Source organism: Atractosteus spatula, chromosome 11, assembly GCF_055471065.1.
Source record: "Atractosteus spatula isolate fAtrSpa1 chromosome 11, fAtrSpa1.hap1, whole genome shotgun sequence".
Classification (NCBI taxonomy): domain Eukaryota; kingdom Metazoa; phylum Chordata; class Actinopteri; order Semionotiformes; family Lepisosteidae; genus Atractosteus; species Atractosteus spatula.
The window spans coordinates 15,451,899-15,465,292 of NC_142716.1; the positions used below are offsets into that span (position 1 = coordinate 15,451,899).

The 13,394-nt window shown below is 40.0% G+C and overlaps 1 protein-coding gene across 4 annotated transcripts in view; it reads left to right on the forward strand.

Annotated features, from left to right (window-relative positions):
- The first annotated feature begins 1,915 nt into the window (after positions 1-1,915).
- The window catches only part of mast2 (microtubule associated serine/threonine kinase 2), a 172,267-nt gene continuing 160,788 nt past the window's right edge, over positions 1,916-13,394 (forward strand). For all 4 annotated transcript variants that reach the window (XM_088927342.1, XM_088927343.1, XM_088927344.1 and 1 more), the window contains exon 1: positions 1,916-2,910. In XM_088927342.1, the coding sequence (XP_088783468.1) occupies positions 2,824-2,910 (87 nt within the window). In that variant the 5' untranslated portion in view covers positions 1,916-2,823. The remainder of the gene's footprint in view (positions 2,911-13,394) is intronic.

The following is a 13,394-nucleotide window of genomic DNA, read 5'->3' on the forward strand; positions in this document are numbered from 1 at the left end:
TACACAGTTTAACTTAATTTTCTCTTTATTCAGACTGATTGAAGATGTGTGTATAGTAATATAGACGTGCACGCAGTGGCTCAGCGGAGCCGACTGGAGACTGAGGGCCTGGCTCTGCTATCATCTCCAGTCTGGAATGTCACAGTGAAGGTTGCAGTGTTCTGTTCTCACTAAACCAATAGGAATGACCCTGGCTACTGGAAAGCAGCCAGTGCCCATGGCATGGGCCAGCACTTGCTATCACAAAAAAAACAACGAAACGTTCCAATGTCCAGCTTTCTACTCTGTGTCCCTCTTACAGCTTTCTGTCTGTCCCATTCAGCTCCAAATACGTTTGCTACCTCACCCCACTCCACAATGAGATCCTCTCTCTTATCTTGCCTTAACACATTCTTCTTGCACAACTAGCAGCCCTAAACATTTGAAGATAGTCTTTGGACCTTCTTTTTTTTTAACCCACCTCCGCCCCCCCAACTTTGGAGGACTTCTTTATTTTAAGTATTATTTTTTTCACTCTCTAATTTTTGTTCTTATTAGACAATAACAAAAAAAATCTTACATTCACAAAAAAAAATCAGAAACTTCCTTCTAATATTTTTAACATCCAGTGCCATTCAAGTATATCTCTAATGGGCCCCAAACATTCCTATACTCATTAAGTTTAAGTCCCCTGTAAATTATATGAAATCTTTTCAAATTTAACTTGTGATACAGCCTCTTTAATCCATTCTTTGTACGAAGGTCCTGTACTGTCCACCCGTTTTCGCAATATTATTTTTTTAGCAATAATAGAGAGGGTCAAAAAAGTATTTTTATATTGAATTGCTACTTTAACCTTTGATAAATCATCAAGGATATACATAACGGGAGTAAGTGGAATTGAGATATTAAGGTACCTGAGAGATTTCCCCACTGTGGAGGTCCAGAATGACTGTATGTGCTGACAATACCATAATAAGTGCAATAGTCCTATCCTTTATGTGTGTTACATTTTGAAAACATTCCTGTGTTATGCCACTTCATCTTTTTCAATTTTTCTGGGGTATAATAGAATCTGTTTAAAATTTGGTACTGACCTTGTTTTGACTTTCTTAATAAACCTTAATAAATTCCGATCATCTCTCTGTCTCTGTCCATCCTTCACAAAGGCATGCACTTAAAGTCCCATGTAACATAAGCTTTTCTTTTAGTATCAGATTCTTAGAAATCCCCTTTCACCCTAGTCCCAGTTTTTCTCCACTCTCTTGTGATGAAACATATACAACAGCCCCGGTCTCTCTCACACTTCAGTATGTTAAGAAATTAGTAGTGCGCAGTGTTTGTATGAAAGGCAAAGGCTAAGAAGATCTTGGGGTAACTATAGAGGCCTCCAGTAAAACATCTGTATTCACATTTCCATTGCAGCCTGTAATGAGAGAATGACCTTTCTCGTTATATTATTCATAAACTAAGTACTAGTATTAAGGAAAGGTTCGAAATGAGAGGTAATTTCGCCTGCCATGCATATGTGGTTGATAGTAGTTTATCGCCAAAGTTCAGGCAAAAAGTATTTTCGTTTTTTCAATTACCTTCAAAATGTTCCTATTTTCCTGAAACCAACAGATGGAATATTTTAGACACTGATTGTATAGAAGACATCTATCATAGAGTGTACAGCATTAGAAAATAGTGTCCAACTGTGCTGAGTAACAAATATATCCTTAAGCCACACGGTGGCAGCGAGGTGCAGAACATAAAATTTACTCCGATTTTCTTTTTTTGGCCACATTGCCATATTGTCGACGTAACACGCCGTACAGAAATATGGTCACCGGCGCCTCACAAAAACGCTCACACTTCAATGGGTGGCGGTATTCCGTACACCAATATGGTGCCCCCCTACGGCGAATTTTCAGGAAACGGACAGAGGGTTTCCTTTCGTCTGTCGTAGTGGATGTTGTTGGGTGTTTCTGCAGTTCTTCAAAATTCAATTCCAGCTGCCTCGCTCAGCGGTCAGTAGCACCACTCGAGTAAATGACAAAGGACACACGCATGATATTTACACGTGGATAGCTCCGGAGGTCGAGGAAAGCAGAACTGCTGATATGTGCTTTCGTACAGTTGCACACCTGCCTAAAGACGTGTAACGAAATGTGACTGGTTAATATTGTGAAGACCTGCAGTCGCGCGGCGAAAAAGACAGGATATATAAAATGAACAGCGCTTCTCTCCGGTTAAAGAAGCGAACCAAGGAAAGAGGAATTTCTGGAGCAAATCCCGGACTTGCTTTCCCTGGCGGCGGCTGGGCAGCACAAAGATCTGCAGATGTCATGAACTGAGAAGAAAACGAATGAAATTAACCGGCTACCCGAAACGGTCTGGCACCCCAAAACATTAATGGGCTGTGTTGCGACATAACCCAATGTCTCCCTTTAAAGAATAAAGGTTGTTTTAGTTATGAATTTGAGAACGGAGAGCTACAGTTGGATCTGGATTAAATTTTAGGAAAAAGCTTCAACTACTATTGTACTTCCAACTAGCTAGTGGAAAGGATGGTTAAACTTAGTTTAAAATTTAACTGGCGAAAGAAGAAAAATCGTTACTAATTGTCAAACGCTATATTTTTCAACTTTTCTCATAAGTTCGAATCGTCAACAGAATGATTTTTGGCAAAATCTGGACGAAGACTAACATCTAAAAGATGGAGCCCGGCTATTTTATGGTTTCATTTGCTCAGATAATCTGAATTTCTCGTTTCCCTCTGGGGGTAATGGACACTTTCTTCTCTTCTTCCATGAAGTATTTATTTTTCGTTCATTGTTTAGTTTTTCTGTCGATCGAGAAATGAAGAAGGCAGAAAATAAAAACAAAAGAAAATTGTGCAATTCGGAGAAGGATCAGCCGGTGAGCGGGACAGACGGGAAGGATGCGGTGAGTCGACTATCTTTATTCGCAAATTTAGGCCATCTCAAAACACATTTTAGGTGATGATGAGAAGCCCATATGTGTGCGTGTTTACAAACCAAATGTAATAAATAAAAATTAACTATTGAATGTGGATTATTTACTGAGAGGTAGTAATCTATGAATTACGTGAACCGTGGCAGAGCCCTACCATGTGCAGTAAGCATTGTCACGGAACTCGTCATGAATTTAAAGGTAAAATAAACCAGGTGCTTGGCAAAGGCTGCTTTTGTATCAGGTATAGTTAGTAACTTTTTACCTGGTTTTAAGTTGGAATATCGTTTAATACACGTGACTTCCTTTCGATTAACGTTTTTTTATGTTTTTGTAACTAATGGGAAGCGGTCGTCGAAGAGACACGTAATTCATAGTATCTATTTTATTTTAAAATAAAAACAAAGGACGACTACTTTGTTGGATGGTGTTACACGTGCTTACACTTTTGAAGACAATGTTATGTACCCGCTTTCTAAGTAGAGGCAAAGAAAGCGACGTTCATACCCACAACCGCGCTCCCCCTTACCAGTGAGCAGTGATGCCACTATGAAGGTACTGTAGGGTGAGTTGTAGGTACTTCAATAGTTTTTTTTTAACTCGGGTAGCTTCTGGTTTGCTGTGTCCATTAAGAATGAATCATCCTCACGGGAAATCATCCACGACTACATTCGTCTTCTGATCGTCTCGGTTTCCAGACAAAAAAGCTGTCGTTTAAATATCAAATGTCTTTTAAACGTTTAACCTCAACTGAAATAGTCTTATGGTTGTAAATACAAACAGCGTCTCATATCAATATAAAATTAGGTTTATCCTTAAATTAAAGGTAGCAACTTTTGGGATGCGGTGTGAAGGCTTTTTCAAATCACTCTAGAATCGTTGTACTTTCGCTGCTTCATCAAGTCTTCTATCTCTCCGGTTTGGAGGGTTTTATCTCGTTAACCGTTGGGAAGACTGACAGGGAAGGACGTTTTTTTTGCATTGTTTCTTTTCAAACCTTAGAAATTTTATACTTCTTAAATGCGCCAAAAACGGCTCTTGTTGCGTAGCAGTTTGGTCTTTTGGTCCAGCTCCGACTGGTGTATAGCTTGCCACTTAATTCGGAATATAAACAGTACTCAGTGAGACAAGTGGAGTTAACGTTATTATATACAGTATATCGTTTTTCTGCTTCATCAATGTAATTAGTCCAAGACAATCCGCCATCTGTAAAAATGTAAGTGGGTCACTCTGCTATGGCCAGGTAGTGAAAACATTTACCCCTCTGCTCATGCAAATCTTATCTGGTTTTAATATTTGATTCCAAAAACAAATCTGGGTTCTTTAACTTCATGTTCTGGAGGGCAGTGAGAACAAATTAACAGAAATGAGCACTGCAACAGTCTACTCTTTAAAGCTCATTTTGAATATTGAAATACAAAGCCTTCAACTCAACTTCCATTATAATTGAATAATAAATTGTATAATGTGGAAATATCAGTAACTGCCCTTACCTAGTCTTCATTTTGCAGATATTTTCATATAATTCAAAGCACTGTCTAAAGATTCTGAATAAACATACTGTATAAGACTGCACTGACAATGGCCATCCAGGTGTTTATTCTATAGCCTAGTAGCTACACCATGACAAATGTGAATGCAAAGGGCTCCAATCAAATTTACCTTTTTGTAAGTCAAGCTTTTGGTTATTTCCATCTGATTTCTCTATTAGTTATCTATTAATCTCTAATGTGTTTTCTCTGATTGGATTACCTGGAACCCACACAAACCAGACTAATCTCTGAGGGAGGCACTCTGTATCCCATGCGGTCTGGAGTAGGTGGGATTAGACTGAAACAGCTGTCTCTTGCTTAGAGTTCTCACTAGGCCTGGGGCTATGGTTTGATTCCAGCTGAGTTCTCTTTTACCTCCCAAATCATAGGAACTAATCATTTGCTTAATCAGCCCCATTTTATTCTGGATTTTTTGTGGTTGGAGCTAGAGGTTTCGATCAATTAAGACATTTCTAACATTTTAGAATTTCCACCCATTAAAGATGTTCACTTTCCACTTGTGAATCTGAGGATTTGTTTGAAATGAAAAGCAGGAAATACTCTTGCCCTGATGTCCAAGTTTTGAGAGTCCTTCAGCTTGTTGGGGAGTAGAGATGGCCTTACTAGGGATAGTAGTAAATAGTAAGGGATAGTAGTATCATCAGTGTTTGATGATAGTGGCTTCCGATCTCTGTTTTAAAGACTTGTGTTCACCTGCGGTTTGCAGTTCAAGCTGGTGACAAATAAATACAGGTGCTGTTGTAGTGTGGAGTAGTGGTTAGGCTCTGGGCTTGTATCTGGAAATTTGTAGTCTCATATCCGAGGTGTGGCACTGCTGTTCGTGCCTCAGGCAAGGTACGTTGGTACTCTTGATTGCTTCAGTAAAGTGCTCATTTGTATATATGGGTGCAAACATTAGTCACTTTTGATCAAAGCTTCAGCCAAAATTTAATTATGATTAATAATATAATAGTTTCATACATGGTCCAGGCTTATATCTGTATGTAATGTAAATTATAATGTCAAATAAAAAGTGAACGTGTATTAAGAGTTTTCAATAAGACTGACATGAATCTGGCTTCACATGCTGAGAACAATGCAAACTTGTGATGAATGCAAGTATAGACATCGGACTAGGGAGAGCTGAGGAGTTGTAGAGGCTTGTATTTAGTAGTCTTGTTTTGTGCAGCTGGGCTGCAGTCCAGCTTGGGCTGGTGATCTCAGCCTTCTGTCCATGATGCAGCAATTTGCATCGCAGAACCACCCTAAAATTCTGTGCTTATGGGTGTCTTCTGAAGCCAGTGCATCAGAGTCGGGGAAATGCAGAATGCTGTTTATTGCTTTCAACATTTAATGAAGGCTGCCGCGTTAGAGCTGTTCAGCTTTCCTGTGTCTAGTAGATTAGGATGCATGTGAAATGGCTTTGGCTGGGTGAGCTGTTTGTTTTTGTTGAATTCACTAATTATGTCTTCCATTGGATTTGCTGGTCTTGTTTTCTTTTTTTGTCATTGCTGCTGCCTAGTGTGGCTTTCTAAAAAGGTTTCCACAAGGCCTACAGCTCCTTGTTGCAGTGACAGAACAGTCCTGCTCTTAAACTTGAAGTGTCAATTATGTTTTTGAGCTTGGCTGGTAAACAGTCATATATTCACCAAGTGTAAGGGACCTTCCTTATAGGCGTTCAAAAACAGAACATCAGGACTGAAGAATTCAGTTGACTTGTGATCGTGGCGTCCAGATTTCTCTATTTGCTATTTCTGTAGTGTATAGAACTGATGCTTTAGTAAATGGTCAGAAATTGTCTTTTCACAAGCATGTTTTACATTTTATGTCAGAACCCTGTTATTCATTGGAAACAACAGAGTTACACTACCCTGAAGGAGGCAACTCACTGCGAGTACATTTCTTCTACAGAAGGTTTGGTGTGGTGAAAGACAGACACACTTTGTTTGATGTTTTGTTTAACTTTACTTACGTCCTTAGTTTCTGGTGAAACATTTCTAAAGACAGCTGAGATAGTTTTCCTCCTGAGGTGTCACTTTCAGCCCACGTTAAGGGATGAGTGATCTCCCAACGTGGAGTCGTGTTTCTTCAGGCCAGAGTGGGGAGCTGCACTGGGGACAAGGCTGCTCTTTTATTTCACAAGAACATGTTGGGTGTTCTGTTTGCCCATTGTGAGTGTGAGTCCTGTAAAACTGCACCAGATCCTCCAGTGATGAACAACCTGCCAGGCCCATCAACATGAACAACAAGGCGTCTTGCTAGACAGGTTTGCTATTCAGATGTATAGAGCCTTGCGCCACTCTAACACTAACAATGATGTCAGGGAATATATGATGACAGGCAGGTGCATAGCCTGTATGGTAAAAAAAAATAGGCCATGGTTTGTTTTGTAGGTTACAAAAAAAGAACAGCTTATCCTCTATTTAGATTGTGTAAATGTAAATTCCTACAGTGCCTCAGGCATGTCACTGTTTGATGAAAGACCTGTCTTGTGTATTGTGATTTTTTTATTTCAAGAGGTGTTTGAACAACGAGCATGACTCACCACTATAGTGTGATGAATCTGGCTCTTGGTGAAACGTATATTGACTGGATATCAGTGACAATATCAAGCAAAAGTGAAACAGACTACGAGTGATACAAGGAACTTTATACAGCATAGTATAAAGTTCAGTAATAGACTGCCAGATAGCTTGAAGCAGAAACTCAAAAATTTGGCCCTCTACTGATGTCTTTTTTATATGCTGATGCCTTTGGAAAGTGATTATCAGCAGCTTGAGATTCTAATTGTTTTGGGTTTAAGTGCTGGTGAAAATCCTGAGTTGACAAAGTGACACATTTTAGTACTGCAATGCAAATCTTATTTTATTATTTCTGGCTGTTTTCTGAAATACCTAACAAAAAGAGAGAGAGAAGATCGTGCTGTGAATCATATTTTATCTAAAGATAAAAGGCATGAATATTGGCAATTTGAAAATTACTGGATTGGTATAAAATCAATTATTTTCTCCCAGATGGCATTTTATTATCTAGTTGGCAGATAGATGGGGAAAATATCAGAGCTAAGGGGTCTGGGTTCTGGATCAAATGCAAAAGATGGCGGATTAGTGGGAATGTGACGATAGTCATCATTTTGGACAAGGCTTTCCATAAAAACATCGTAATGTAAGAAAACTGTTACTTCAGTTAATCTTAGACTGAATTTTTCCAAGAATCTCTGCTTACAAAATGTAACCATGAGCTTCTGAGTCTCATGAGTATAATCGATGGAATGGTCATGTGATAAACCTTTTTATTATTATTTTGCAATTACAGTTTCTCAGTTTCTTAACCCATGTTTGAGCAAAAGTCTGTATGCTTCATTCAATACACAGTACATAAGTACAGTATAGAGGAAAAGCCTGAAATCCAGTTAACTTTAGGTGAATATGAACAAATCTAGAAAACGAAGGTGTAGGAACATTACAATGAGCACACGTAGTAAACAGTAAGATTTAATAGGTTGTTAATTTGTAACTTATTAAAGTTTAATAACAGTCTGGATTAGGACAAACATTTGTGAGATAATAGTTAAGAGTAGAAGCAACTGTTGCAGTAGGATAAATACTGTATTTACTGCAAGCATGTCCAAGCTAAGTATTTTTTCAGGACAAGTTTACATGAGGTCTACTTCTGAAATAAATTTAGGCCAGGATAATTATACATTTCTTAACCAGAAATATAAACTGTGTGGCTACGCTGCGAATTAAGATTTCCTGCTGATGAAGAGCTGTGTCAACAGAATCCGCCCCTGCACACCAGCTTAAAGCATCTGAAAGAACCCGATCTTTTTAGTCTTGAACAGAGAAGACTACAAGGGGACCTGATGTAAGTGTTTTAAACTTACATTTCTGTTAAAAAAACCCCAGTAAAACACAAACGAGAGGACACCACAGGGAAGTGCATTTAGAATCGCGAACAGGTGGCTCTTGTTTACTCAGTGGGATTGTGGGAGTATGGAACAAACTACCCAGTCATGTGCTACAAACCAATATGTTGGCCTCATTCAAGGAACGTCTGGGTTGGATCCCTGGATCAATTTTTTACTTACTCTGAAATGGACTAGATGGGCCTGTTTGGCCTTATCTTGTTTCGAATCTCTTGTTATATTCTCATTCTTGATCAGGAAAAGCAGGCCGGTGTTTTTTTTTTGCCAACTGGGACTGAGTGGTTGAGTTTCCAGTGAGTACTGCATTTGTTTCAATCTGGACTCAAGTGGTATTCTTCCTATGTTACTTCCCCAGTTTGGGATCCTGAACGCTGATCAGCAACACCACAGTCTCATTGCTCTCTGGCACACCTAATGGTTGGCCATTAAGGTGCAAGTTGAGGGTACCTCCTGCTCAGCCATTGGACTTCTGCTAATGGCAACTTTAAAACAGCACCTGAACTCCAGGCACACACTTTTACTGGTTGAATCACACAGGATCCCCCCTACTATGTTTTATTTACAGTAAAACCACAAACTGTTGTAATATTATGGGGTATGTGTTCTTTCATCTGAAATGAACTGACATGAATTATTTGGTCAGGTTAATAACTCGAGATAGCCATGCATTCCCATAGTCTTTTACCGTGTTGATGGCGTGGACCTAGGCAGAGAACACACATTTGAGAGATTGCTGTCCCATCTGGCACATTGCTCTCTCTGATGTGGCTCTTTGAGATTCTGCAGCATGCTGTGGTTCACTGTGACAGGCTGATGAAACCACAGCAGGCCAGAGTACACCACAGTCTGAACTTGTGGTTTAATGCGGTTGCCTAAGGTTTAATGGGCTGCAATAGGTATAATTGATACTCAGGCACACCTACACATGCTGTACACGTTCTCATATAGTCTGACACCAAAACCGATTTCTTTTTACCAAAGTCCTGTTATTTTTGATAAAGAGATCTTTTCAGGGGGCCATGATATTACAGACACCTGAGTCCCGTGGTCCTGTTAATGTTAACTATGTGCCCTTTAGTGTTAAGAAATGGCTCTTTTTCTTGCTCTTCCCTTATTTGCAGCCTTTGACTAAAAAAGCAAACGTGCCGTATACAATGGGAAATCCACCCCAGTTGGCAGAGAACACAGTATAGTTTCATTTAAATAAGATGATTTAAATGTAACGGCAAAAGACAAGTTTCTCAAGGGTACAGTAAGAATGACATAAAAACAGATCAGCATAGGGGACCTGACTTTCTCCAAGTCACTTGTTCACTTTTTACAAACACTTAAAGCTCTTACTGCAATGCCATGAAAGATCTCTGAAGGACTCTCCCACCTTTCTTCTTCTCAGAGTCACAGTCAAAGAAAATGACAGGGGGTATGGATAACAGAGGGTGTTCACGTAGGTTGATTTTGCATAGCATGTTTATGATAGTTCTAAAACAATCTGGCTAAATGAAAGGTTGAGATATAATTTGGAAGTTTCAGTAAGTTTGTTCAAACACTTAAAAGCCACAGTCAAGAAGCTTAGAAGCACTTGAGTCTCCAAACTGTGTCACCATTGAGTATTGACCTTGTGATAAAGCATAAAAACACAGTGAAAAGAGCACTGTTTCTCAAATGCTACCCTTATCGTATATGAACTTAAAGAGTTGGCTGAGTAATTCTGTACTATGATTAACCATCTACTGCATAGGAGAAATTGCTTTGCTGTTGCATAGTGCAGGTGACTTATATTGGCTCTTAAAATGCACATTTATTTCTACATACTTGAATTTTAATAAGGTCAATGTGTTTGGAATGATCTATCCACCCATTTTCCAACCGCTTCATCCAATATAGGGTCACTGGGGAGACAGTCTATCCTGGCAAGCAATGGGCACAAGGCAGGATACATCCTGGATGGGATGCCAGTCCATTGCAGTACTTGGAATAAAAAATAATAGGAAAGTCCAGCTGCTGCATTTTATACCTTTACGTCAGGCCACAAACAGACAGTGAAATGATCCTTTATTGAATTGTTCGTCAGAGGGGTTATTAAGATGGCATGTGCAGTATTTTCATCGACTTGCTCTGGCAAGCACTTCTAAGGTTGTCACTTCTGCATTCTTTCCCAGAACCTTTGTAATGTATTATTTTGTGAATATGCATGTTCAGATGTCAGTCAGAACCAAAAACATCTTATTTTCTTCAAAGCTGAGAGGGCATATATTTTGACATGTGTGAAAACTCCTTGTAAAACAACCTGAAACAATCCTAAGAGGTCCTTGTAGAGCAGAAGGATGCGACAGGGTAGTCATGGTGATTCTCGGCCTGTCAGGCTTTAAAGGACTGGTGCGTTCAGCTCAGTGGAGGTGAAAGGTTTCCTGTGCAGGGTAGAGTGCAGTGATGGTGATTCATAGGTTCTCTTTGCTGATTTGCAAATGTCTTCATTTGCTGCAATGAAGACCTTTTTCTCTTGACAAGCAGGCATATCGGTTCCTTTCTGAGATTCTCTCTCCTGATTGTCAGCAGGCTTCACGTTCGGAAGGTTAAATCACTCCTTCACCTGTGCCCAATTCAACTGATAAGGTCACGCAAGTGTGACAGCTAAGAAGTCAAATCATCAAAAACATTTAATTGAGGTTCAAAATCCCTATGCTAATGAGTGATAATTGTCCTTTGATATTTGGTACATGTAACCATCATGGTGAACTGGACAACTGCGTGTATATTTATAAATAATCGTGCCAGGCATTACTGGTGTAAGTTTAATAAATCAGAAGGAAAGGAATATGCTTAATAAAAACAGAAAACATAAATTTGCATTGCACATGCAGATGCAACGTTTAAATGTTAATGGATGTTTTGCCCATTATGCCTTCTGGCATGTAGAGGCAGCAACACACTGTTGCTGTTTCTGTAACATTTAATTTTTTACAGGACAGGGTTGTTAGCCTTCTGCCCAACCTCCAACATGGAGGACCTGGCGCCCGATTTGCGACACAAACTCACTCCCCTGAGATAGAGTCCCTATCCCCTGAAAGGGGCCCCTTTAAATGTTCATGCAACATTTACAATGTAATCTTAATAATCATAAATATATATACACTAGTAATTATATTTAAAGATTACACACAGTGCACAGTGGTTAGCGTTTTTGTCTCACAGCACCGAGGCCATGGGCTCAGATCTAAACCTGGGCTGCTGTCTGCGTGGAGTTTGTATGTTCTCCCTGTGTTTGTGTGGGTTTCCTCCTGGTGCTCTGGTTTCCTCCCACAGTCCAAAGACTGGTAGGTTGACTAGCTTCTCGGGGAACTGGCCCTGGTGTTTAGGTCTGTGTTTGTGGTTGCCCTGTGATGGACAGGGTGTATCCTTGTGCCCGCAGCTTGCTGGGATAGGCTTCAGCTCTCCTGCAACCCTGCATTGGATAAAGTAAATGGAAGGATGAATTACATCTTTAATATAATATAATGAAGCTAGGGTTTATAGATCTAGTCTAGTTTTATCATTCTGCTGGTGTGTTTAGTAAGTTTCCACTTCTGGCACTGCTGTGTTGGGAAGGGCAGTGCCGAATGTGGCGTGTAGCAGCCTGTCCAAGCCCATGGAAGAAAGGGCCCATGCCTTGTGTTCGGCTTCACCAGCAGCACATAGTTCATGTGTGATGTGGCTGAGATTCGTTGAGTTTTCCTGCCCTCTGTATCACATCAAGCAACTTCTGTATGATTAAAATGTATTTTTTTTGCGTTATTCAGTTTAAATAGAACCTTGTTTTATGCTGCTTTCTTACACTTGAAGGTCTTTGATGCCCAGGGTTATAATTGTGAAATTGTTCCCATATTAGGATATAAATATTGATGTACTGTATATATTGTGAAAGTGAGTAATCGTGTGTAGATCCATCCTGCCCATAAGCACAGATAGGCAAGGCTATGTTATCGGTCAGGGGTGATTAAGCTGTTCGTCCTTGTCATCACTTATAGTCAGTGTTGATATTCTGATTAAAGCAGGCAGGAGAAAATAGAAACCATGACCTGTTGTCTCTGGCTGCTAATCTGATTTTAAACTGGCACTGTGTGGTGACTTTACTTCCTTCCTCTTCAGCCACGCTTGCCATTGCAAGGGCATGTAGACAGCTCCCCAGACAGCTCTCATCTGAAGGCTCCTGGGAGCAAGGGGCTGAGCCTGAAGCAGAACCCTACAGTCAAGACTGACTTTCTTGGCTTTTCATGTTTTTTTTTAGTCAAGCAGGAAGTAGAAAAAAAAGCTTTTGCTTGTTGTGTCTTTCTGTGCTGTGTGCTGTCCTTCACATTCATTGATTTTATTCTAAAGCTGTTAAGACAGGCAGACAAGGGCAGCCTCAAGGCTGCAGAGGAAGTGAAATGTTTTCAGAAGCAGATTTTCCTGAGATCCTGATGACTCTCGCGTGTAGCTCTTCATGCTTCTGTATTCTCACCAAGGGCCGGACTGGGAGTGTTCAGTGTTCTGATTGATTTCAGTGGTTTTTAGAGGTGGTCTGGGAGTGTTCAGTGTTCTGACTGATTTCAGTGGCGTTAAGGGCCTGACTGGGGGTGTTCGAACTCAGTACAGAAAAGAGACTCTCTCTTTATTTTACATAAGAAATGCTTGACTGTATTTACTCAGTGTCTTCATCTTTGTTTCTATGCATCCCCAATAAATGACTATTATATTACTTGGAAAAGCAAGCATCACAGGTTTTATTTATTATAGTTATGTTTTATTTATTAGGACGGGCTATGTTTTTGGTGTGTCGCTACACCGATGTTAAACAGAGTGGTAAAAATGACATGTACTTGGCCTTTTATGGCTATTAACCTTTGGGCTTCTGCCATGTTGAAGAGCTGAAAAACAAAAACATCCTGCTTCCCTTGACAGAGGGCAGTCCCAGTATGGTGACTTCTTTCCATCTAATTGGTGCTCAAGGCACGGGGTAGTTCTGAGATCCAGCCCTGCGA